This window comes from Stegostoma tigrinum, chromosome 11, assembly GCF_030684315.1.
Source record: "Stegostoma tigrinum isolate sSteTig4 chromosome 11, sSteTig4.hap1, whole genome shotgun sequence".
Taxonomy (NCBI): Eukaryota; Metazoa; Chordata; class Chondrichthyes; order Orectolobiformes; family Stegostomatidae; genus Stegostoma; species Stegostoma tigrinum.
Genome location: NC_081364.1, coordinates 61,560,829 through 61,587,231, shown reverse-complemented (window position 1 = coordinate 61,587,231; position 26,403 = coordinate 61,560,829). Strand labels below are relative to the sequence as shown.

Below are 26,403 nucleotides of genomic sequence, written 5' to 3'. Positions count from 1 at the left end.
TACCCACAAAACATTAGTTCAGCAAAAGTTTGCACTTTCAGTAGATGAGACAACTGGAGCAAATACATTTAACCCAGGAAGCCAGGTAGCTGCAGGGCTGAAAAGTTCATTTTGATAGAAAATTCGAACTTCAGTGTGCGATAGAAGTATCAAAAACTACCAATACCACTTCATCTTTTTCTTTCAGGCTAGCCTCTGGATACCTATCCAGATTCGTCTCGAATCAGCAGCCCAGGCAAAACATTCACTTCCTTCTAAATCAGTATCTCTGAATTAAACGGTCAAACACCATGGAATCAGATCAAAACTTTATTGTGAAATTTAAATAATTTTCTAACATGACAAATGCATTATTTGAGTTCAGCTGCAGTCTCACAAACATCAAAGCACCGGGCAAACCAATGTTACAAAACCGAAAAAGTGCAGATACTAGAAATCTGAAATAAAAACAGAAAATGCTGGAATTTATCTCATTCAGGGCAGCATCTGTGAAGAGAAAAACAATGGCTGAAAAGGTTTGACCTGAAATATTCACAGCTTCCCTCTCAATAGGTGCTGCTAAGCCTGTGTATTTCTGTTAAATGAGTTTTAATCCTGATGCAGATATGATAAGGGCAGTTAGGTCAGTCTTCAATCTTCAGGCTGAAGATATGCCTCCCATTACACAGCAGACTGCAGAGGATACCCTAAATTGAAGGCAAGTCTACATTAGCAGTCACTGCACTACAGTGTGAAGTACTCAACCAGTTTCATTTTCATGTGTCAAGGCACCTGATAAATGCTAGAATGTGAGTGTAACTCAAAGACTAGCTGGGAGTTTCACTCTATATGAGAAAGCATAAGTGAAATATAGTCCATACAGCTATTTGTTTCTAGTCCCATTCTCCCGAAAAGCTAAGCAGCAAACGATAATTTAATCATTAACCAGCCGTCCTACGCTTCTCATTACCTCTATAATCTAGAGGCAATAAAGGCAACTATTAAGCCCAGCATCCAGGCACTGAACTGGGAACATTACTGTCTTGCACACACCATTTTTGTACAAGGCAATGCATTCATAAGGCAAGGTATTAAAGCCCATGACTTTAAAGAGGTTATAATAGTGGTTGGACATGGTAAAAGAAATCTTATTGAAAAATTCAACCATTTCAAAGGGAGATAATCAATCATTTAGCAGCAAGGAGACTAAACATATAGAAATGGAGGAGAATAAACATTTACCTTTCAGCCTCTTATTATAATACCACAAAGCCACCCACAAAAAGTTAAATATTTGACACTGGCTTTGAACTTTCAACAAGAATTCTTTTGTTCTATGCACAGACAGAACAGGAAACTCTTGAACTGAAGTTTAGAATGTTTGCAGACAACTGGTTCTGGTTCATTTGAAGGAAAGATTCTCCCCGTTGTTAGAGTTCCATTTTTTTTTGGCTCAGCTCATCTGACCAATATTCATAACCGTTGTGTGGAAGGCTGACTGAAGTCCAGCAGTAGATCTATTTCGAAACACAATGCAACTGAACTCAGGCATGTTCTCGTTTGGTTCCTGGAGGTAAGGGTTGATATCCAGTGTTACAGAGGTTGTTATTTCTCCAAATTGCTCTCTCTCTTTCTCCATGTTAATTCTCACAGATATTTGCTCTTTTAATGCGGCTCACAATTACCCTGCTTCCTCCTGTCAAGAAGGTGAGTCTGAAAAATTCCACCTGATATTAACAGGCATGAGGGTGCACATTTCCTCCTCATTGTCTTCTGGTTGTAAAATGACAGTAACTATGCAAGGATGCTCCCTCCTTTCCAGCAAGGCTCATATTTATCCCAAATAAAATGTTTTCCCTTGTGAGGGAAGTTTTCCTTGCAGACTCTGAGCTCCACTTATTCTTTTGCCCCTGTTTTACAGGGAATTTCCTCACTAGTAGCAGAATCTTGGGGTCTCTGAAATAACCTGTCAAAGGAAAGACTGGTGCGTTTCAGCAGGTATACAGCAGCATGGAGCCCTCCGACATTCACCCAGACAGTCTGTGACTTCCTCCAGATATGCCTCATTCTTGACATGGCCTACAGCAGGAAAATGAACACAAGCTTTAAGTTCTGCAGGCAGCTGCTGAATGTCAGAGGATCTCAGCAAATTACAATTTCAAAGTCTGTGATTAAGACCAGAACAGCTTCTAATCCTGCCTCCGCTTGGAGAGATACTATTGCAAACAGGAATATGATTCTTTGGTTTCCGGGTACCTTCTGATACCGTACCAAAATTCTAGATAACAGGTCCTGGCAGGCTAATAATAGCCAAACACACCTTTATTATCACTGACGACACACTCCCACCAACCCCACACACACAGGCAAACTGGTCATGGGTTGATCGTGCTGATCAAAAACCGAACAGAAGACTGATGCCATAACTGATGCCCCTACCACTACCTGAGATTGGGCATCTGTGCTCTGTCAAGTTCAACTAGTTAAATAGATAGGTAGCGTTCTTAGCAATCTCTGGAGGGGCGATTTATTAATCAATTCATCTAACTTAATAGACTGTAACAGTTCCCATTGGCATGGACAGGCAGAGTGGTGCTACAGTGGTGCCCATGGATGGATTAGGCCTGATCAATGAATGTGTCCCCCTAGCTTTTTCCCAACATTCTTGATCTTAAGCAAGAGAGAACCCCCATTGTAGTGGAAGGGGTAGCAAAAGCTGGTAGTGTGTTTGTTATTAGACTACACTGTACATAATCAGAGGATGCCACCTTCTGATAGCTACGTTGTGACATAGGGAATGTTATGGAAATGGAAAATAGGATTGTCCACTTGGAAAATCCTGAGATGTATTTGTCAATATACACACCTAGTATCACCAGTCTGGGAAATGGGTGTTTGTGAGGAAAATAAACTGCTCTGTAAACTTAATTTGAGATATTGGAGTCAACTCAGTCAAGGCCCCGGTGAGTTAGGACTGAAGCACAAAACTGCCTCAATATAAACACCATTGGTAACGACAGTCTGACCTCCCTGTTCACAAACAGCTGATGGGATATCTCTGTACTGTGTAGTCATATGTTGATACAACCATCTTAACAGACCACAGTACCAAGGGCACTGTGCAACATGAACAAAAACATTTGATATGACTTCATCTGAAGCTCCATGTCCTTGTCCAGCAGGATAATTCCAGGAATACAGGCACCATGTTACCTTTATAAAGCATTTCTTGTCCTGTGTTAGGAGGGCTGCTCTGCCAGTGTCTGGCCTGCACACACGCCCCATTTCCTGTAGACAGGCTGGATACAGGTCCCAGTTTTTCCTTCTCGAGCCTATCCTAGTTTTTCAACATATATTAAAACAAAATCAACATTTTTTGAATTTATGGAATACATTCTAACCTATGCCAAAAACAACAGAAGTCACAAACAGGTCTCTCTGGCTACTTGTCCTTTTCTTAGACCTTGCATTACCACTGTACAACCTCACAAACAACTAGTAAAGACCAAAGGCTCTTCAGCGATCTGTAACCAATTAATCAGTTATAAAACCCTCCACCTTCCAGTCAGCAGCTTGGGTGCAGGCTACAGGCTATAATTAAATGACACCAGCCATGTAAAACATGATCAGGGATGGGCTGATCAGCACATGATCAGCCAGTCAAGTCCTAAATTAATAAAAAGAAAGGTTGACAAAGCAATACCAACCTTTCTCAGTGAAAATGGAAATCCGAGTCCAGCTGTGGATCACTAAGGAATGGCAATGCTCAAAGTGCCTACTTTGCAATGTAATGAGTTCAGTGCCAGCAGCAGTGAGTATTTCCCTCTAAGTCAGCATTACTCAAATGGCAGCACTCTTGTCTCCGAGTTGGATGGTTGTGGATTTGTTTCCTGCTCCAAGACTTGAGCACAACACCAAGACTGATGCTTCAGTGCCATACTGAAGGAGTGCTGTACTGTCGAAGGCACCTTCTTTCACGTCAGCCTCTGTTTGTTCCCCAAGGTAGTTACGAAAATTCCCATGACCTTTGGGAGCTCTTCCCAATTACTGGCCAATATTTATCCCTCAATCAACATCGCAAAAATAACCCTAGAATATCCAATCATTATCACATGCTCTTTGTGGGAGCTTGCTGTGCACAAACTGGCTGCAGTGTTTTCTACTTTACACCAGTAACTACACTTAAAGTACTGCATTGCCTGTAAAGCGCTGGTGGTCATGAAAGGTACTACATTAGTTGAATTTTGTTCCACCTGCTGGAATTGTCAAGCTGAAATATTTTGTAACATACTTCTGCAAATAAAAACAACATGCAGAATATACCAGCTTATCACATGTCTGAAAATGGTGAAAATAATTTCCTTTGAATTGCAATGATCATTTTTACGAAGGTGTGAGGCAACCAGATTTGCACACCAAAAGATCTCTTAAAGAGACAGCAGATTAGTTATTCTGTTTCTAATAAATAAGTTAATTTCACAATCGCAAGGACTTACCTCTTTCCAAAAGGCATATCTGATATAATTACATCTACAGAACTGGTCTTCAGTGGCAGATTACAGATGTCCCACTGGACAACATCCAATGGCATGCCCCAGGTAATCCTGCAATGTGTATTAAAACACAATTCAGTAAAGAAATGAGTGTTAACTGAAGCCCTGGGTTAGCTTCCATCACAATCAGGTGTTTATCTTACACCAGCCCCGACTCTCACACTAAACATGCTGCTCATATTCCTACAGTGCCCTAGAATACCACACCAAGGGTGCACCTTTCAGTGGGAATCCAGACAGTAAGCAATTGCAGGATACTTGGTTAAAGAAATCATTGGCCAGGCATCAGGAATGGGAATGTGGATGGACATTCCTCTCCTGTTTAGACCTAGTGCCTTAGACCTCAGCCATCATCCCGGCTGAGACTGGCTACCTCAATGAAGGTCTGGAAGTAAACCTGGGAATCAGCTGGCCTGCGTGGCCTAGTTATCAATCAACCAGTTTTACCAAGCGAACCTTTGTAGGGGAAGCCGAGAAACAATGCCAGGAAACTGCACAATTTCAAAACATTCAGACATCACAACACTGGATGGCAGCAGGCATTTATCAATCAATCCTGTCCCCACCCAATTAATTCTGCTACAATTTATCATTTTTAATGTGTTCGTGGAATGCTGGTATTGTTGGCTAGACCAACGTTTATTGGTCATCCACAACTGCCCTGAAAAGGTACCTGGGTTCAATTCCAGCCTCGGGCGACTGTCTGTTTTGCACATTCTCCCTGTGTCTGCCTGAGTTTCCTCCGGCTGCTCCAGTTTCCTCCCAGTCCAAAGATGTGCAAGGTAGGTGGACTGGTGATGCTAAATTGCCCGTAGTGTTTAGGAATGATTAGGTTAGGTGGGTTAGACGTGGGAAATGCAGGGGAAGAGGTTTGCTCTTTGGAGGGGCTGAATGACTTGTTTCCACACTGTAGGGATCCTATGATTCTTGGGATGAAAGAATACCCACAGTACCGTTAGGAAGGGATAATGGGAACTGCAGATGCTGGAGATTCCAAGATGATAAAATGTGAGGCTGGATGAACACAGCAGGCCAAGCAGCATCTCAGGAGCACAAAAGCTGACGTTTCGGGCCTAGACCCTTCATCAGAGAGGGGGATGGGGGGAGGGAACTGGAATAAATAGGGAGAGAGGGGGAGGCGGACCGAAGATGGAGAGCAAAGAAGATAGGTGGAGAGGGTGTAGGTGGGGAGGTAGGGAGGGGATAGGTCAGTCCAGGGAAGACGGACAGGTCAAGGAGGTGGGATGAGGTTAGTAGGTAGCTGGGGGTGCGGCTGGGGGTGGGAGGAAGGGATGGGTGAGAGGAAGAACCGGTTAGGGAGGCAGAGACAGGTTGGACTGGTTTTGGGATGCAGTGGGTGGGGGGGAAGAGCTGGGCTGGTTGTGTGGTGCAGTGGGGGGAGGGGATGAACTGGGCTGGTTTAGGGATGCAGTGGGGGAAGGGGAGATTTTGAAACTGGTGAAGTCCACATTGATACCATATGGCCGCAGGGTTCCCAGGCGGAATATGAGTTGCTGTTCCTGCAACCTTCGGGTGGCACCCGAAGGTTGCAGGAACAGCAACTCATATTCCGCCTGGGAACCCTGCAGCCATATGGTATCAATGTGGACTTCACCAGTTTCAAAATCTCCCCTTCCCCCACTGCATCCCTAAACCAGCCCAGTTCATCCCCTCCCCCCACTGCACCACACAACCAGCCCAGCTCTTCCCCCCCACCCACTGCATCCCAAAACCAGTCCAACCTGTCTCTGCCTCCCTAACCGGTTCTTCCTCTCACCCATCCCTTCCTCGCACCCCCAGCTACCTACTAACCTCATCCCACCTCCTTGACCTGTCCGTCTTCCCTGGACTGACCTATCCCCTCCCTACCTCCCCACCTACACCCTCTCCACCTATCTTCTTTGCTCTCCATCTTCGGTCCGCCTCCCCCTCTCTCCCTATTTATTCCAGTTCCCTCCCCCCATCCCCCTCTCTGATGAAGGGTCTAGGCCCGAAACGTCAGCTTTTGTGCTCCTGAGATGCTGCTTGGCCTGCTGTGTTCATCCAGCCTCACATTTTATCACCGTTAGGAAGGGAGTTAACTTTCTCTTTCAAAATTAGCCTCGGTGATGTTCTGGGTTTTGGGGTTTTTAAGTGTCATTTCCTTTTTAAAATGAAAAGTAATTATATGTTTTCACTTCTGATGTTTGATTGCTGTTAATTTTCTACAACTTTCTGCTTTTCAGATATAAAATTTCAACTTGCAATCAAGGTAAGCATTATCCCAAACACCCTGTTCTCCTGAAGACCCTAATATGGAGCAAGTACAATTATGTTTGCACCCCACACCCTTCATCCAAAGAGATAGTCACCATGATAAGAGTCTGGAGAGCAAGTTTCAGCAGGTTACTTGGCCATTCGGCAGGTCATCCCAACTGAGCATGTGCCTCTCTTTACCTGAGGTTTCCAACTCCTAGAAAATGATCATTAATGTCAATTACAAAATGTGCTTGTCTGGCAATATCTTTGGGTGAGTGGGGGCTTACTGAAAAACTAAGAGTTGGAAAAACTTAATTCTGCAAGCAGAGAGTTTTGAGTCAAGATTATCATCCCAGTTGTACTCATAACAAATCCCCCATTTACTCAAAGGCAGAATTCTGTCATTACTGTGTGCAACAGGATGAATCCTTACCTTCCCTTCTCCAGTCTCTTCTTCTGTAGAGAGTTGATGTTATTTACAGATCTGTTCACGGCAAGTACGTTGTTGTCTCCACCAAGGAAGTAACACTGTGAGAATTCTAAAGCTCCCTGGAGGGGTATTTAAACTAGATTATAAAGTCCACAAATTAAGGCATCATGAACAAAATATACTCCTTCTGCCAAGTGCTATTGCGTTTCATACAGGAGAAAGCAATTAAGAGAACCCATGATTGTTTGGAAAACGTTCTGACCACAGTGCAGCCAGATCTGTATCTGTGCTGGGCTGATCCATAGTATCACCAGTAAGTGGAGTGCAGCCACGTGTGTTGAAGAGACAGCAAAGTAAGTCCAGAGTGACCAGACTCTCAGTAGCCTCTCTCTGGAGGCCAGCCAAGTTGCAGGGTCAGGATTTTCAAAATCAATACCGTTTGGGACAACTACAAGAAAAGAATGACTGACGGGAAAGAAAAAGTCAACTGGTCCACCCAGCTTTTTGTATTCAGCTGTAATAGTGCTTCATGACACAGACAGTCCAACCTAATCTGTGCTATCTTTGGTGGCAGGATTTAAATCTATTACGACTCCAACTTTAAAAAAGCAATTTAGCAAGAGCATCAGCACATCAAAGTTAGAATTTACCTGAAGGGATTAAGTAAGTGGCCATGAATTTTGAGTGTTATTTATTCCTGTGCCACCTCTGCCCAGTGAAAGTGCTAATTCACACCAGGCCACAATTCCACTAGCCCAGGGTCCTGTTCTCTAATTCAACCAATTGATTCCCGTACATACTGTGACAGTGTAAACTTCATGACTTTAATGACTGTTCATAGAGGGAAATAGGCAGCAATAACTGTGCCTTGGAATCAACTTTAAGGGACAAGTACAAACTTATACAGGAATTGAAAGTAATGGACTGTTTATAAGAGGAGGAGGAGTCAAAGCTACGCAAACAAAACTGTTTTGACATCTCCTTGATAACTGGCTGCCTGATATCACAAGGACAAATGACTGCCCTTCAGAAGAACTGAAGGAGTCAATCTCAGGAAAGATGTATCTTCAAACAGACAGTCAATGCTAAATGTAACAAGGAACAGGGAAGCTACTTCTGATAAGGTGGCAAGCGACAAACTTAATGGTTTCAGAGGAGTAGTCGATATTATGGATGAAAGAATCTAAAGGATCACCAATAATGTCAGATCACAAACATGAAGGAGAGGGGTAGGGTGGGGGGCAGAGAGAGAGAATGCCCTGGCTAATTATCCTGTCATTAATGCACCTACTAGCATCACACCTGAGATGAGATAACTTCACACACATTATCCTCTCAGTCTGTACTATGCAGTGCACTGTGTGCGGGTTACAGTTGAATGCTAGGTCTGTCTAGATGGGCTTCATTCGAAGTGCAAAATATGTAGTGATAAGTAATGCAGGCGGCATGACAAGAGGATACAGTTGGAAGCAACAAAATAATATGGCAGAATGTCAGGAATATTAGTCCATTTGACCCTTCAAGTCTGCTGCGCCAATCAATAAGATGAAGGTTGACCTGGCTGTGGTCTAAACCCCAATCCCCCGTCAGCCTGCCTTATCAACAAAAACGTATCCAAATTTTCCTTCAATCTACTCAATGATTCAGCCTCCCATTTTCTGGGGAAGAGAATTCCATATACTAACAGTCCCCAGAGGCAAAAAAACTTTCATCCCAATCTTAGAAAGGAGATCCCTTATTCTTAAGGTGCATCCCTTAGTTATGCTCTCCCTAACAAGCAACGTTCTCACTCGTGTGCGCACAATAGCCACTCCAATATTGTGCACATGGTGATTGGTGTCAGCATGCTAATCGTAGCAGTGTCTTGCCATTCCAGTTGACACGGGAATGAAAGTGCTATTAATTGAACTACATAGAACATAGAACAATACAGCGCAGAACAGGCCCTTCGGCCCTCGATGCTGCACCGACCTGTGAACTAATCTAAGCCCCTCCCCCTACACTATCCCATCATCATCCTTATGCCTATCCAAGGACTGTTTAAATGCGGCTGAGTTAACTACATTGGCAGGCAGGGCATTCCACACCCTTACCACTCTGAGTAAAGAACCTGCCTCTGACAGCTGTCTTAAATCTATCACCCCTCAATTTGTAGCTATGCCCCCCTTGTACAAGCCGAAGTCACGATCCTCGGATAAAGACTCTCACTGTCCACCCTATCTAATCCTCTGATCATCTTGTATGTCTCTATTAAATCCCCTCTTAGCCTTCTTCTCTCCAATGAGAACAGACCCAAGTCCCTCAGCCTTTCTTCAAACGGCCTGTGCTCCAGACCAGGCAACATCCTGGTAAATCTCCTGTGTAACTTTTCCAATGCTTCCACATCCTTCCTGTAATGGGGCGACCAGGACTGTATGCAATATTCCAAATGAAGCCCCACTTGCATTTTGTACAGTTGCAGCATGACATCACGGTGACATCACGGCCCTGGAACTCAATCCCTCTACCAATAAAACCTAACGCACCGTAAGCCTTTTTAACGGCATTATCAACCTGGGTGGCAACTTTCAGGGATCTATGTACATGGACACCAAGATCCCTCAACATTCACACTACCAAGAATCTTTCCATTGACCCAGTATTCTGCCTTCCTATTATTCTTCCTAAAGTGAATCAACTCACATTTATCCGCATTGAACTCCATTTGCCACCCTTCAGCCCAATTCTGCGGTTTATCCAAGTCTCCCTGCAACCTGCAACATTCTTCCACACTGTCCGCCACTCTACCAACTTTAGTGTCATCTGCAAACTTACTAACCCATCCAACTATGCCTGCGTCCAAGTCATTTATAAAAATACCAAACAGCAGTGGTCCCAAAACAGATCCTTGAGGTACACCACTAGTGACCTGACTCCAGGTTGAATATTTTTCATCAGCCACCACTCGTTGCCTTCTTACAGAAAGCCAGTTTCTAATCCAAATTGCTAAATCTCCTTCAATTCCGCGCCTCTGTATTTTCTCCAATAGCCTATCATGTGGAACCTTATCAAAGGCTTCACTGAAGTCCATGTACACCATGTCAACTGCCCTACCCTCATCCACATCTAAAGTTACAAAGGGAGAGAATACAAGATGAAGGGAAGAAAAATGACTCAAATGGGAATAAAGAAACAAACTGAATGACATAGATATCAAGACAAGGGAAAAATTCCTGCAAGGAGAGATCAGTAGAAGATTGCTTAAGTGTTAGGCAGTGCATGTTATAGAGTCATAGTCACACAGCACAGTCCAACCAGTCGAAACTGACCATAATCCCAAACTAAACTAATCCCACCTACCTGTGCTTGGCCCACATCCCATCACAATTTCTTACTCATGTACTTTTCTAAATGTCTTTTAAATGTTGTTCCTATAAGCCACATCCATCACTTTCTCTTAAAGTTCATTCCACACACGAACCACGCTCAGTGTTAAAAAAGTGCCTCTCATGCCTTTTTAAAATCTTTCTCCTCTCACATTTAAAAATATGTTCCCTAGTCTTGAAATCCCTCACCCTCGGGAAAAGGCACTTGTCATTCACCTTATCAAATCTCAAATGTAAGGGTTATAGGATCAACATCCTCCAACTTCCAAGAATAACTGATCCAACTGAACCAGTGAAAATTCCTGTGACAGACTTGAAACTTGTAATGCACAACTGTGATTCAGCGCAGGGTATACAATGCACGGATTGGTGGGACCACATTGCTTTTCAGGAGATCTGTTCTCAATATCTTACCTCAATTGGTATAGCTCCAGTTCCACACATTGGATCAACAATGATGTCAGTTAGCTGAGGATTACAAAGCCTGCAGTACAGAATTAAATGACAATTAAGAATTATGAAGATTAGAAATTTACTAATTCTTACATAAAACATCAGCATGGGGCTAGAGCAGTGAGCTCAAGTTTAAATACAAACATAAGGATCTATGATTATATACAGAGTTTCTTAGATATCTGAGCAGAGCTGTAAATGGGGTATGAAGATCAATAGGGATGAAGTAATGTTATGTCATGTCAGTGCTTGGTGCTGTAGGTTCATTTTCAGAGGTTTCTGTTCTTCAGATTAGATAATCTATCCATTAAAAAAAAACTCAGTCAATATTAAGTTCACTTACTATGTTAAAGGTCTGAAACCTTGGAATCTTGTTGTTATCATTCAGAATTTAAACCTCACTTTAATTTACCTTCCTTTTATTCATTCACAGGATGAGGGCATCACTGGCTAGGCAGTATTTATTGCCCACTGCTAATTGCCCAGGGCAGTTAAGAGTCAACCACGTTGCAGTAGGTCAGGAGTTACATGTAGGCCAGACCAGGTAAGGATGGCAGTTTCCTTCCCTAAAGGACATTAGTGAACCAGATGGGTTTTTCCGACAATCGACAATGGATTCACAGTCATTGTTAAATTCTTAATTCCAAATATTCACTGAATTCAAATTTCACTATGTGCCGTGGCAGGATTCGAACCTAGGTCCCCAGAATGTTATCTGGGTGTCTGAATTAACTGTCCAATGATAATACCACTAGGCCATCACCTCCCCCTATACTGGTCACTGTATTAGTGATTGCTGCAGACTAATGAACTAAAATTTGAAAGAAATGAATAACAGTGGTAAAGAATGCCCAGATCAACAGTGCTTATATTTACATAGTACCTTTAATGTAATCAACTGACCCAAGAAGCTTCAGAGGCGCATTATTAAACAAATTATGACTCAGCCACATTAGTAGTTATCAGGTCAGATGACCAAAAGCTAGTTAAGTTTTAAGGAGTATCTACAAGGCAAAAGCAGAATAGACAAGCAGAGAGGCGTATGGATGGCAAATCCAGGATTTAGGGCCCTAAATCTGGAGGGGACTGAAAGCATAGTCACTTCTGATGAAGCAATTAAAATTGGGGTTGCTCAATGGTTGTTTTGTTTTTGAGCAAGAAGTAATGTCAGCTAATTTAAAGGAGAGGAACAGAACACATAAGAGAGAGTGAACAGTTAACAATATCAGCTAAATGGAGATCAGGAGGTGGTCAGCAGTTTATTGGGAAGCAGACAGAGGAAGCAGGAGATGGGTCTAATGGACAAATGAAGAGAGGAGCATGAAAGCAGTTGGCAGAGAAGAAACATGCATGTTCAGTTTTAATGCTGGGGAACTTTAGATAACGTTTCACCCTTTGGCCAAATGAAACAGTAGAGGTAGCTGATTGTAGTGATAAAGAAATCTACTAGCTCCTCATTTATTGTTGGAAGTGAGGATAGAGGGGTCAATCAGATCAAGGGCATGTTTAGTAAAAACATGTATATGTCTCCTGCAACTGTCACAGTCAGAAGAGGTTACCAAAATACAGATTGAGGGCCTCCAATGGTGATTTCTAACCAAATGGAATGAATATAAAATATATTTTACATAGGAAAAATTCACATAGTTATGAAGAAAATATAAGAGTTATACTAACGGGGATAATTGAGACAGCAGCGCATGACAGACTGGCTAAACACATTTCATTTAAAATATTGTCACACCCTAATTTTCCCTCTTCCTCACAGTGAAGCATTGATGTGTTGAGGCACAGATCAAAGGGGAATGGGAAGCCTTTAGTACCTCGTGTAAGTGGCTATTTTGTCCACAGGCATTGCCATTGCTGTATAGCTAACAAGAATCATACCTTAACATTCCATAGGCTAAAGTAGATCGGAGAGTTGTAGGCCCAAAGTGTGTTATATTTCGTTTGTGTAGACTTTCCTCTGTTAGGGCTATAGCAACCACCACTTCATTATCATGAATGTTAAGTAGGATCTGCAAAATAAATGATGCATAAATAGACTGCACAGGACAGAAACAAGATAGTCAGCGATGAGAAAACAGCAGTGTCATTTGCCTCCCAGACTGGCAAGTACACCTCACCGTTACCATGGTTATTTCCAAATGAAGTAAATGACACCATCAACACCAACAGCCACCTGCTGTCCCCAAAAAGACATCCTGTCAATGAGCCTTCTGCCCATAATATTTCACTATATTACACCAATGCTTAGGTTTAATACATTGTCCGCAGAGGGACTTCTCTAGATAGAAGATTTTTTGCTTTTCATCGCATTTTTACATTATTGATCTTGATGTTTAAAATTAATTACACTTTACACACATTTTAGAACATTAACATGAAATAGAAAGGCAATTATCTAATAGAGTACATTCTTTCCTCAAATCCAAAGTCTCGTTGACCGCTTATTGGGAAGTGCATCTTAATCCCAAAGCTAATTAGCAGAAACTCAACAGAAACAGAAGTTAGCAGATATTTATTCATCCCATGTTCACAATTTACCCATCACCTGCTGAACTTCAGGTAACATTCATCCTCTCCCTCAATCACAGCAATCACAGTTCCCATTGTGTATCTGGTCACCCTGTTATAGGAAGGATATTAAGCTGGAAAGTTTTCGGAACAGATTAACCAGGATGCCAGGAATGGTGGGTTTGAGTTATAAGGAGAGGCTGGGACTTTCTTCAGGAGTGTAGGTTGAGGGGTGACCTTATAAAGGCTTACAAAATCATGAATATTATAGGTAAGGTGAATGGCAGGGTGAGGATTCTAAGACTGAGGACATATTTTTAAAGTGAGGGGAGAAAGATTTAAAAACAAGAGGGGAAACTTTCTTTTCCCCACAGGGAATAGTTCATGTGTGGAATGAACTTCCAGAGGAAGTGGTGCATGCAGGTACAGTTACAACATTTAAAAGACATTTGGATAAGTACATGAATAAGAAACGTTTGGAGGTATATGGGCCAGGAATAGGCAGGTGGGACTAGTTTATTTCGGGATTATGTTTGGCAGGATTGGTTGGACTGAAGGGTCTGTTTCCATACTGTATGACTCTATAATTCTTTCTGACCATCTCAGTATACATCTACCAGTGTAACCTATAACCCCATAATTAATTATTCTTCTCTCTAAAGATAGAAGTATATTACTTGTTAAATTTAAACTTCAAATATATGACTTGTTAAACAAAATCTTAATGGCTCAACAACCTGGAGTTTTTCCAGGAAAAAAAATAAAGTTGCTGGAAAAGCTCAGCAGGTCTGGCAGCATCTGTGAAGAAAAATAAAGCAGAGTTAACGTTTCGGGTCCGGTGACCTTTCCTCAGAACAGAGCAAGTTGTGAGGAAGGGTCACCGGACCCGAAACGTTAACTCTGCTTTATTTTTTTTCACAGATGCTGCCAGACCTGCTGAGCTTTACAAGCAACTTTGTTTTTGTTCCTGATTTACAGCAGCTGCAGTTCTTTAGGTTTTTATTTAATATTTAACCTGGAGTTTTTGACTTTCTTGACTATCCATCACATCTCTAGCAGGTCTGATTGGAAGGTGGAATGAAAACAATGGGAACTCTCTCTCTCTCACTATCTTCAGACAACAGAGTGGTGAGATCACGGGCTGTCCTGTGATCCATGGTTAGACAGGGTAATTTTCTGTAATTTGCCTTCTGCAGAGTCTTGCTGACCAGGAACCACCCCACCTCCACCAAGCTATCTGTCGCAGATCTACTGGAAAGATTTACAGCCCTTCTTTGCCGCATTATCATTGGCCTTCCTTCCCTATCAAGTCCTAATGTGGGGCATGAACCTGACCTCTAAGAAACCACTTTATTTATGAAAAGTCAACCCAATCTGCTGCCAAATTTGTTGTCACAAACAAAAATTTGCTATTATAGTTCAGTCTCTTTCAGTAAAATTGAGTGCCACACTGGGCTTCCATATCATAACACTATCTCAAAAAATGTCAGGCTTCCAGATCCTGCAGAAATGTTCTCAATGAAGCTGTTTCAAATACTAATTTTTACACAGTGACCTGAAGCGCAGCACAACTGTTGGAATGGAGCTTAATCACCTCATTGCTGTGCAAGAGTCAATAAATGTGGAGGTGGAGAAGCACAGCAGATCAGACGGTATCCAGGGAGCAATGAAGTCAATGCTTTAGGCCTCACCATTGTGCAACTCTGGCTTCTTCAAACTAAAACTGTTTAGAATTCCCTGACCTTACAGTAGCTTTGTGTTGATTCAATATCCCTGGTCAATAGTGCATTCTGATCAAGGTTAGCTGTTAAAACAATCCCTTGAAGACTGTCAAAGAGAAATATATTATTTAAAGCATATGATTGGAAACGAGAGTGAGTTTACTGGAAACTCAGCTGACCACACTTCAATATCAATTTGCATTTATACAGTACCTTTCAACATAGTAAAACGCCCAAAGCTCTCTACAGAAGCTGAATCAGCCAGAAATTATTACTGATATAAAGGACATTTCGGGAGGGCAAATATCAAAATGTTTGGTCAAATTGCTAGGTTTTAAGGAAATATCTTAAAAGAGGTGGAGAGGTTCAAGGAGGGAATACCAAAGCTTAGGTTCTTGGCAGCTGAAGTTACAGCACCTAATGGTGGGATGAAGAGACTGAGTTTTATGAATGCTGAGATCTTAGAGAGGTGTAAATCTGAAGAATATTACAGAAATCTATGCAGGATGTTGAACATGAGGATAAAGAGTTTTAGATCTGCGATTGAGACTTGTGGGAATTAGGTTGGGGCAACAGAGCTTTGAGTGGCTTTAGGTTTTGGGAGGTACAAGGTGGGTGTCAACCCGGAAAATGCTGGAATAATGTAGTCTAAAGATAGGAAAGGCACAGAAGAAGGTGTCAGCAGCAAATGAGTCAGAGATGAATGATCTTAGAAAGGTGGAAGTTGGTGGGCTACAAGATCGAGAGGATAAGTAGTGTGATGCTCAATTCAGGCCCATATGGTACACCAAGGATGCAAATAATTTGGTTCAGATTGAGATAATGGTCGGAAAAGATGGTGATGCGGATGTGGGGTTTGAATGAGAACTGAAGACAATGGCTTTAGTTATTCAATTTTATAACCAAAGGAAGTAGCAACGTATAAGAACATAATACAAGGAGATTTGGGATGGATCTTATCTGAAGTTCAGCAGGCAAAGGCTGAATTGTGAACATGAGTGAATATTCTTCAGTTTCTTCTCATTACTTTTGAGAATCCAAAGCACTTCCAGTAGGTGGTGCAGTATATGAGAGTGTGGGTTGAAGGAAGGAATGAACTTAATTACATAATGGCCTTTTTATTTGGCTCTTTGAACTTGCTTTGCCATTCAACCAGATCATGAGGCTACCTTCTCTCTATTTCTTACCCTTCATTCAGCAGCCAAAAAATCTATCCATCTCTGTTATAAGTATACTCAACGATTCCACATCCACAGATACCTGGGGTTCAGGATTCCAAAGTTGTTTTACCCTTTGAGAGAAGAAATTTCTCATCTCAGACTCCACAGCCAACAATTATCCACAGACAGCGATCTAAAGTTCTTGACTCTGCAGCTTGAGAAATCAGCCTCTTAGCATCTGCCTTGATTAGTTCCTGACCAGAGTCTTATAGAGCCTCAGAAATACATCCCAGCTTTTATATTTGTACTCTCAAAATAAATGCCAAACTTGTATTTGCTTTCCTGACTAAGGACTCAACCTGTAAGTTTATCTTGAGAGAATCCTGGACTAGAACTCCCAAGTCTCTTTGCACTTCAGACCTGTGAATTTTCTTCCCACATAGAAAATAGTCCATGCTTTTATTCCTCTTACCAAAGTGCATGACCTCACGCTTTCCCACGTTGTACTCCATCTGCCACTTCTTTGCCCACTCTCCTAACCTGTCCAAATCCTTCTGCAGCCTCCCTGCTTCCTCAATACTACCTGTCCTTCTACCTATATTTGTACTGTCTGCAAACTTAGCCAGAATGCCCTAAGTTCCTTCATCTAGATCATTAATGTGTTAATTGAAAAGCTGTGGTCCCAGCACTGACCCTTGTGGAACACCACTTGTCACTGGCTCCCATCTTGTGCAAGACCCTTTTATCCCCACTCTCTGCTTTCTGCCAGTGTCAGTCTTCTCTCCACCGTGCCTGTAACACCATGGGCCCTTTTCTTACTCAGCAGCCTGCTGTGTGGCACCTTGACAAAGGCCTTCTGGAAGTCCAGGTGGATAACCTCTATTGGCTCTCCTTGATCTAACCTGCTAATGGCCTCCTCAAGGAATTCTAACAGATTTGTCAAGTATGACCTCACCTTGAAGCCATGCTGACTTTGCCCTATTTTACCATGCACTTCCACTATTCAGAAATCTCATCCTTCACAACTGGCTCTAGAATCTTACCCACGACTGAGGTTAGGCTAATCAGCCTGTAATTTTCAGTCTTTTTCCTTACACCCTTTTTAAACAGTGGTGTCACGTTAGTGATTTTCCAGTCCTGTGGGAACCTCCCTGATTCTTGTATTCCTGAAATATCACCACTAATGCCTCCGCTGTGTCTTCAGGTAGTTCCATAAGAACTCTGGGGTTTAGTCCACCTGGTCCTGGTGATTTATCCACCTTCAGGCCATTCAGTTATTTTTAGCACCTTCTCCTTGATGATGGCCATCATACTCAGCTCTGCCTCAGACTCTCTCAAATTTTTGGTATATTACTTGTGTCTTCCACTGTGAAGCTATCTGTTTGTCAATCCTTAATCCAACATTAATAAAGTACTTTCTATCTGGTATGATTGCCTTATTAACATTTTTATGACAATTTCTGGGTTCTGTTTTATCTACCTGAGTAGTCACATTCTCAAACGCTTTGGTTATTGACTTTTTATATAATAATTCATGAATGTAGGTATTGCTGGCTAAGCCTGAATTTATTCTCCATTCTTAACTGCTTTGGAAAAGATGTTGAGAGTTCTTGGTGCTATCTTGAATCATTTCAAGCCCTTTATTGTGCAGACACTCACAGTATTGTTAGGAAGGGAGTTCCAAGATTTTGACCTATTGACAGGTCCAAGTCAGGAAGAATAAGTGGTACGGAGGGGCACTTGCAGATGCTGGTGTTCCCATATAACTGCTGCCCTTGTCCTTCTCAAAGGTTGACATCATGTGTCTGGAAGATATTATCAAAGGAAACTTGATGCGTTACTGCACTGCATCTTGTAGGAGCTGCTGTGGGTTGGTGGTAAAGGGAGTGAATAGTGAAGATAGTTGGTAGATTGTCAATCAAGCCTATCCTGATGGTATCAAGCTTCTTAAAATTGTTGGCACACCCATCCAGGCAAGATTTGGACAAGATGGCCAGTCCAGTGAGTACGACTTGATAAGAATATAGCCTATTTTGAAGCTGCAGAACAGTGACAAACTAGGATTCACTTCACAAGCTGTTGAATTCAGGTAGTAGAGAGTGAGCTCCCAGGCCTAGCCACATCTGACACCCTGCCAGCCTGGAAGAACCAGAAGGAATGTCATGACCTGGCAGCCAGCCAAGAGAAGCAGCACCATTATAATTGGACAGATCCTGGAGTTGGCGATGGCCAGCAAGAAGGGGTCCGATGGCCCTGAACAGAGATGCTATCAGGTACAGGCCACAACACAGTCAGGAATAAGTGACAGCTTGAGCAGCATGTCTGGACCTTTATGAGTACCGTCAGGATTCTGTGGTGCAGAGCCACGTGGTCCACTAACACAGTGTCATGGAGGGGAAAGGATCTCCAAGAGAATAAGAAAGTGGGAAGCAGAATTGGCGGTGAGCAGAAAGCACTGCATGCAGAAAGTTACATTTTAAAAAGCAAGCTAAAATGTATTTTAACAGTTATTTCATTCACTAATGTAGAAATCTAGCTATGTAAACTTTTTAAATTCACACTGTACAATGTCTTTTCACCACAAATGCAGGCATTATAGAACCTAGTTCTAGCTTTAATGTGCAGCAGTGACCTTGTGGTATTGTCACTGGACTAGTAATCCAGAGACCCAGGCTAATGCTTTGGAACATGAGTAGGAATCCTACTTTGGCAAATTTCAATCAGTGAAAATCTGGGTAGCAAAAGCTAACCTAATGGCAACCATTGTTGACTGCTGTAAAAACCCACCCGATTCATTAGTGCCTTTTAGGGAAGGAAATGTTTTCTGATCTAACCCACATATGACTTCTGACAGCAGTATGGTTGACTCTTAGCTGGCTTCCCAGCATCATTTCAGAGGGCAATCAGTTCAAGTGGCAATTCGGCTTGGGTAATTAATTGCCACATTCCAACAGATGAAGAAAAATAAACTAAATGAATCCCATATAGATCACTGTTTCACTGAAGTTGTGATTTCCAGAAACACAACCCACTCCTGTCAAGCATGGAAACAACTGAATCTTACTTAATAATTCATCAGTCCTCCAGTCCAGCCTGTGATTTTCTGCTAGTGATTTCTCAGCATCTGACACTGAGATGAATCATCTGGAATTTTCAGACATTGCGCTGCTACTTGCTCCATTTCGTTCTGCGACCCATGCCAAGGAAACGGGTGCGACCATGAAACAGTTTCAACGTGATGAGGGGATTGGGAGCTCAGGATGTGTTTATGTGGGTCTGCTTATAAGGGTGCTTGCAATCGTGCAACCATCAGATTCCCATGGCCTTGCCTCACATGTGAAGTTACTTATTCAACATGACAATCCAAAGCAGCTGACAGCTTCAGGAAGGGAGGGAAGAAATTTATGGTGGGCAAGTTAAATAAATTGCATACCTCCACATCAAATTTGGTCATGTCGGCCTTCCACTTGAAGAAATCCTGCACTGCGCCGCCGAATTCTCTGGCTGCCTCCATTGAGGTGAAGTTGTGTTTCTCCCCACTTCTGTTGCAGGTGACTCGAAAGTGACGTAGTCCTTTCCCTTCATCCCCACCTGCTGCTGGATGGCTGTCATTGTCAGATAGAAGCCCCTCAGGTGAAATCTTTGCTTGGTCACTGAGCAGCACCCTATCAGTGTCTGCATTGCTGGACTCCACCATTTCATCAGGCTGATCACCACTTGCCCCAGAAGGGATAATGGGCAATCCTGTCCCGGGATGTGCTGGATCTCCAGTCGACGAATGGTCAGACGAAGCAGGCTCTAACTGGCCATCTTTAATTTTATCAGTCTCTTGTGATGCTTCTGGATGTAGGCCACATCCTCGGCTGCTTTTCCTGCGCTGGCCCTTCCTTTTCTTCAGACTGTTGTTCAATTCCCAAACTTTAAGGGGACAGGTCCAAAGAAGCTGGCGAGCCAACAATCTGAAGCCCTCCAGTACACTTTCCTGTTAAAGAAAATGGTACATTTAAAAATGGGAGCAAAATCTAGGCAGATATTCTACCGCAGTATTGAAAGGAAGCTGTATATCAGAAGTGACATATCTTGAAAGAAACATTAGAGCTCCACCTATTTTCTCGGTTGGACACGATGTTGACCAAGAGCAGGGAGGTGCTAATTAAATGAAAACTAGTGGTATGTAGCCTTTTTATCAAGAGAGGACTGAAATAGTACATATTTTGGTCGAGCTGTGTGTAGTTCTGGTGAGACCCACCTGGAACACTTCATTTAATTCTGGGCACTGTACAGCACGAAGGATATACTTGGAATAGATGCAACATAGATCCATCAAAATGATCGATGGAAGTGTTACATTCTGACTAAATGTTATACGGACCAGGCTTACATTCCTGTGAATTGATTGTGGTGCAACTAATTAATATGCTAAAAGATTAATCAAGCAAATAGAAAGAAATTATTTTGTCTGGTCAGAGTGTCCAGGTCAAGCTAGATAACATCCAGGACAAACCAGCATACTTCACTGGCACCACATCAACAAACATTCACTCCCTCTATTTACTATTCTAAGCAGCAGTTAATAGCAGCATCCACAAGATACACTGCAGAAGTTCAAAGCTCCTTAGACAACACCTTCTGTACTCATGACCACGTCCACCTAAAAGGACAAGGACAGCAGATACATGGGAACACCAACACTTGCAACTTACCTTCCAAATCAATCACCAGCCTGACTGGGAAACATATTGTCGTTCATTCACTGTCACTGGTTCAAAATCCTGGAACTCTTTCCCAAATGGCATTGTGGGTTTTACCCGCATCAAACGGACCGCAGCAGTTCTAAAATGATACCTTCTCAACTGCAGTGCAGGATAGGTGATAAATGTTCCTGTGACCCTCTAAATTACACATGATTTGGAATTCTTACAACCAAACACTAAAGATGGACTTTTTGTGATAGGGTCAGCCTCAACTTGATGCCCTCTGTAAGTCCACAGATGAGGAATGGCAACTTGGGTGAAATACACAGGGCAGGTCAGTGTGCCAGCAAGTGCCAGAACCTTTGGGAGAGGAGTTGTAATGAGCAAGAAAGACAACACACTGGATCATCCAGAAAACTCACCAAGGCAGACCAGCTGTGTCATAAAAGAATACACAGTTCCAAAAATCAGAGCTTAATATTAGAGATAGTAGGAACTGCTGATGCTGGAGAATCTGAAATAACAAGATGTAGAGCCGGATGAAGACAGCAGGCCAAGCAGCATCAGAGGAGCAGGAAAGCTGACATTTCGGGTCTGGACACTTCTTCAGAAAACGTTATGAAAGTTTTCTGAAGAAGGGCCCAGACCCAAAACGTCAGCTTTCCTGCTCCGTTCATCCAGCTCTACACCTTGTTATATCAGAGCTTATTATTAGCCTGGTTATTAAATAACTAGATGTGGTATGAACCTTAAGCTGGAAGGAGACAGAAAATACTACCACTTAGATTGGAGACTAGATGAGGAAAATGATGAAAGCTGAAAGAGGAAATTATCAGTGTCAAAGGTACAAATTAGATTCTTATTTAAATTAAATTAAATTCTTAAAGGGATACTCGCAAGTTTGAATTTTTGCATTTTCTAAATTTCTTGAACGTAAGCATTTTTACATTTCTCAAATCAGTAGACCATTAATTCACCAAATCTTACCATAACAATCAAACCTTCTAATATTCAATCCACTCCTGTCTTAGCTTAGAGTTACTCAATGCCTCAGAGACACTGCTTTTCCTCATCCACCTCTCCATCCTTTCCTGCTTTTCCTATTTCCAATTGTTCCTCCTTCGCCTTTTTCCTTCTCACTGAATTCAACCTGCAGTCATTACCATCTCCAATTCAAATGAAGCTGACGCATCCTGCATCTTTTCATTCAAGCTGCTGCCCTTCAATTTCTGGTTGAAGCCTAACTGAATCTCTCTCTTCTCTCTTGTCAACCTCCACAACTCAAGCTGACACTCTCCCTTACCCCTTCATGTAATACTAATCATCTTCGTACCTTCTACCTTAAGTATCTTATTTTCATTTCTCCTTCTCCTCTTTCTCCTCATTACCATTGACTGTTCATGTCATTGCCCTCTCTCCCATTCCGTGCCTTTATTGTCATTTGCTTCCCTCCCGATCATATACCTACCAGAATCAAGCTTGTATGGGGCTGCAGGGACCAGCTACTAGTGGGGCAGAAATAGAGCCGGGGTGGGGGGAGGGGGGCTGTGCCTCACCAACAGCTACCAGGGCAGAGTTGGGGCGGGGTGCGCGCTCCAAACTGCAAGTGTGGCACAGTGGTCATGTCACCCTGTTGGAAAGATCCACGTCACTGCATGATTCAGGAAGGAATGCCTCTTCTTGTGATATTTGCTGGCCTACATTATAAAATGGTTTAGATCACTGTCATGAGTGGTGCTCAGCAGAGATGGGGTACATTGTGGTTCCAGGTAGAAGTGGGGACAGCAACAGGTAAGTGAACACAGGGCCAGGTTCATGATCATTGCAAATTCATTAGACGGTAAGGCAGGATCAAACAGTGATGTCTAGCACTTAGGTTAGTTTTTCTTTAATTTACAAAGTCCTTTAATCCGCATTCACATTTAGTTTATTCACAATTACACACCTACCTTGGTTTCACCAAACTGGTAATGGGGAAACTCCTGGATAACAACAAACAGATTATCAACAGATCTCAAAAGATGAATCTGAAATAGAGAAAAACATGTATATGAAATTTCCCTGAATCTGCAGTTATGTGAATATAATTTTAGTGGTCTTATTTATGGCTTATTTAGTAAGAATTATCCAATGCACTCTGAGGCAAAGTTATATTTAACTTCTATTATCCTGTTGATTTCCACATTACCCCAAATCCAACGAAGCAGTTTTTGAAGGGCAGTCACTGATGGATGGTAGGAAATGCACCATGCAATGTGTGCACAGCATGACTGCATAAACAGTAACGGGATAAATGATTAAGGGATAAATATTTTTTAAAAACCAGAAGAATTTCTCCCATCGTACCACCACCCCCCGATCTTCAAATAGCACCAGTGGAGAGGACAAGTTATCCCACAAAGGTGGCACCTCTAACAGTGCAGCATTCCCTTAGTATGGCACTGAAGAGTCAGCTTAGATTATATGTTCAACTTCTTGACAACATGAATTTGAGGCCCATTGTGTTGATTCATGCCTGTAAAGGCCACAGTTTGACCTCATCCCCAAACCAGGCTGTGCCGAGACATCAAAGCCGAGGAGTCAGCTCAGACACTGGACTTGGATTTATCACTCACTCATGTCAAGATGGGGTGCCAGCAAGGGGGACAAAGAATATATACAGAACTATGTAGACCAACCTGAAAAAGATTATCTGTGGACACCTCAAAATAGATCTTTCCTCGATCCTTACTGATCCTGGATTCAGATCCAATCTTTTCCAAGACTTCCTCAGCAGCAGTGCTCTCAAAGCCGGTTGGAACTGTTGCTCCAATGGTGACCCAATTCTCCCATGAGCCATCATGTTGCTTCATTCCCAGGTCTCCATTTCTAACAGGATCTTGTTCCACTTCAGTCATGACTTCTGCTGCAATTGGTCCATCTGCATCGCCACTAAGTACAGGCATCTCTTTGAGATTTAAAACCAGAGGATATTCATTTACAGAGGAATTTTCACAATCTCAATTTGAACCTAAATGCTTCACAGCCATTAATTAACCTTATGCGGTGTTGTCCACTGTTGCTAATGTAGAAAACAAAGTAACAAATTTATGCAAAAGAGATCCCCCACAAAGTGTAACAGTCAGATAATCTGTTAGCGTGGTGTTAGTTGCAGGATAACACCCAAGATGGTTCTTAAAATAGTGTTATGGGATATTCAGTATCCACCAGACAGCTTTGTCTCAAAAACAAGTGCCTCCAACAGAGCAGCATTCTCTCAGGACTGGGATATTAGGCTTAATGTTAACCCCTGAGAGTGGGAACAGTGATACAGGTGACAGCTCAGCTATGAAGGAACAGTTACTATCAATCAGAAAAGTATCACCTGCTGAACAAGACACTGTACTTGGAAGTCTAGTTATATATAGTTGGTCAAACATTCCAGTGATAACTCAGTGACTCCCCCCACATCCCAGTCGACTGTCTTTGTGCCTCTGGTAGCCAATGATCAAAACGGTTGATGGGAATTTTCATTCCCATCAAATGGGAAATAAAATTTGTAAGAGCAAGGCCAGAGCGTGCTGTTCAACTGTGAGCATCACAGTTGATCGTGCCCACCTAATGAACATGTGACCTCCAACTCCAACCACCCATACCCCCAACATGCCCTCACATACCCCATACCGGGACAGAGTAGCCCCCCATCTCTCTCAGTATAGTCAGTGACCTGCAAACTCATTCCTCCCCCCCGACAAAATTAGAAAACAGGGAAATAATCCAAATATCTTTGGAGACAAAATCAGCACAGATGGTCACCAGTGACTGGGGCACAGGACATCCATCTTCACTAGAACAGGGATTGTAGCGCCCCGGCTTACACCCATTTCCCACCAAACCCACCATCTCTCCACCTCCCTCACATCACTCTCCTCCTCCTCATCATCATCATCATTCTTCCCCATCCCCAATCCCTCCATTACTCTTCATCCCTCTCCCCCTGCCCGCTCATCACTTTCCCCCCTTCATTATCCCTTCTCCCTATCACTTATTCCCCTCCATAATTTTACCCCCTCCCATCGCCCCATCGCCCCCCCCCGTCGCCTCATCCCCCCCCCGTCGCCTCATCCCCCCCCCTCCCATCGCCTCATCCCCCCCCCTCCCATTATCCCCCCCCCATCGCCTTATTCCCCCCCCCCATCGCCTTATTCCCCCCCCCATCGCCTTATCCCCCCCCTCCCATCGCCTTATCCCCCCCCCCTCCCATTATCCCCCCCCTCCCATTATCCCCCCCCCCATCGCCTTATTCCCCCCCCCATCGCCTTATTCCCCCCCCCATCGCCTTATCCCCCCCCCTCCCATCGCCTTATCCCCCCCCCTCCCATCGCCTTATTCCCCCCCCCATCGCCTTATCCCCCCCCCTCCCATCGCCTTATCCCCCCCCCTCCCATCGCCTTATCCCCCCCCCTCCCATCGCCTTATCCCCCCCCCCTCCCATCGCCTTATCCCCCCCCCCTCCCATCGCCTTATCCCCCCCCCCTCCCATCGCCTTATCCCCCCCCCCTCCCATCGCCTTATCCCCCCCCCCCTCCCATCGCCTTATCCCCCCCCCCCTCCCATCGCCTTATCCCCCCCCCCCTCCCATCGCCTTATCCCCCCCCCTCCCATCGCCTTATCCCCCCCCCTCCCATCGCCTTATCACCCCCCCCTCCCATCGCCTTATCCCCCCCCCCTCCCATCGCCTTATCACCCCCCCCTCCCATCGCCTTATCACCCCCCCCTCCCATCGCCTTATCCCCCCCCCCTCCCATCGCCTTATCCCCCCCCCCTCCCATCGCCTTATCCCCCCCCCCTCCCATCGCCTTATCCCCCCCCCCTCCCATCGCCTTATCCCCCCCCCCTCCCATCGCCTTATCCCCCCCCCCTCCCATCGCCTTATCCCCCCCCCCTCCCATCGCCTTATCCCCCCCCCCTCCCATCGCCTTATCCCCCCCCCCTCCCATCGCCTTATCCCCCCCCCCTCCCATCGCCTTATCCCCCCCCCCTCCCATCGCCTTATCCCCCTCCATTTTCTCCCTCCCCCATCACCCATCCCCTCCTTCCCCCATCACCCATCCCCTCCTTCCCCCATCACCCATCCCCTCCTTCACCATCACCTACTCCCCTCCATAATTACCCCCTCCCACCCACATCACTTATTCCCCGCCCAACCCCCATCACCTATTCCCCCTCCATCACTCCATCCCCTGCCCTTCTCTCACCCGCTCTCTATCTGGGAGTCTTTCTTAGATCCGCCGGAAACGACGTCACGAAAACG

At 43.7% G+C, this 26,403-nt stretch overlaps 1 protein-coding gene across 5 annotated transcripts; it reads right to left on the bottom strand.

Moving 5' to 3' along the window:
* Nucleotides 1-295: 295 nt before the first annotated feature.
* On the bottom strand, nt 296-26,403 carry thumpd3 (THUMP domain containing 3). 5 transcript variants are annotated; one of them, XM_059649490.1, is made up of 10 exons: nt 26,348-26,403; nt 23,789-24,057; nt 23,060-23,137; nt 19,850-20,398; nt 12,906-13,036; nt 10,980-11,049; nt 7,204-7,319; nt 4,476-4,583; nt 3,193-3,316; nt 296-2,058 (listed from the first exon to the last, which is right to left on the bottom strand). In XM_059649490.1, the coding sequence occupies exons 2-10, from the start codon at nt 24,053-24,055 to the stop codon at nt 1,876-1,878; spliced, it is 1,626 nt and encodes a 541-aa protein (XP_059505473.1). In that variant the 5' UTR covers nt 24,056-24,057; nt 26,348-26,403; the 3' UTR covers nt 296-1,875. The 5 variants fall into 5 exon arrangements, with proteins under 5 accessions (XP_059505473.1, XP_059505470.1, XP_059505469.1 ...); XM_059649487.1 differs by lacking the exon at nt 26,348-26,403 and adding an exon at nt 24,906-25,042; XM_059649486.1 differs by lacking the exon at nt 26,348-26,403 and adding an exon at nt 24,475-25,015.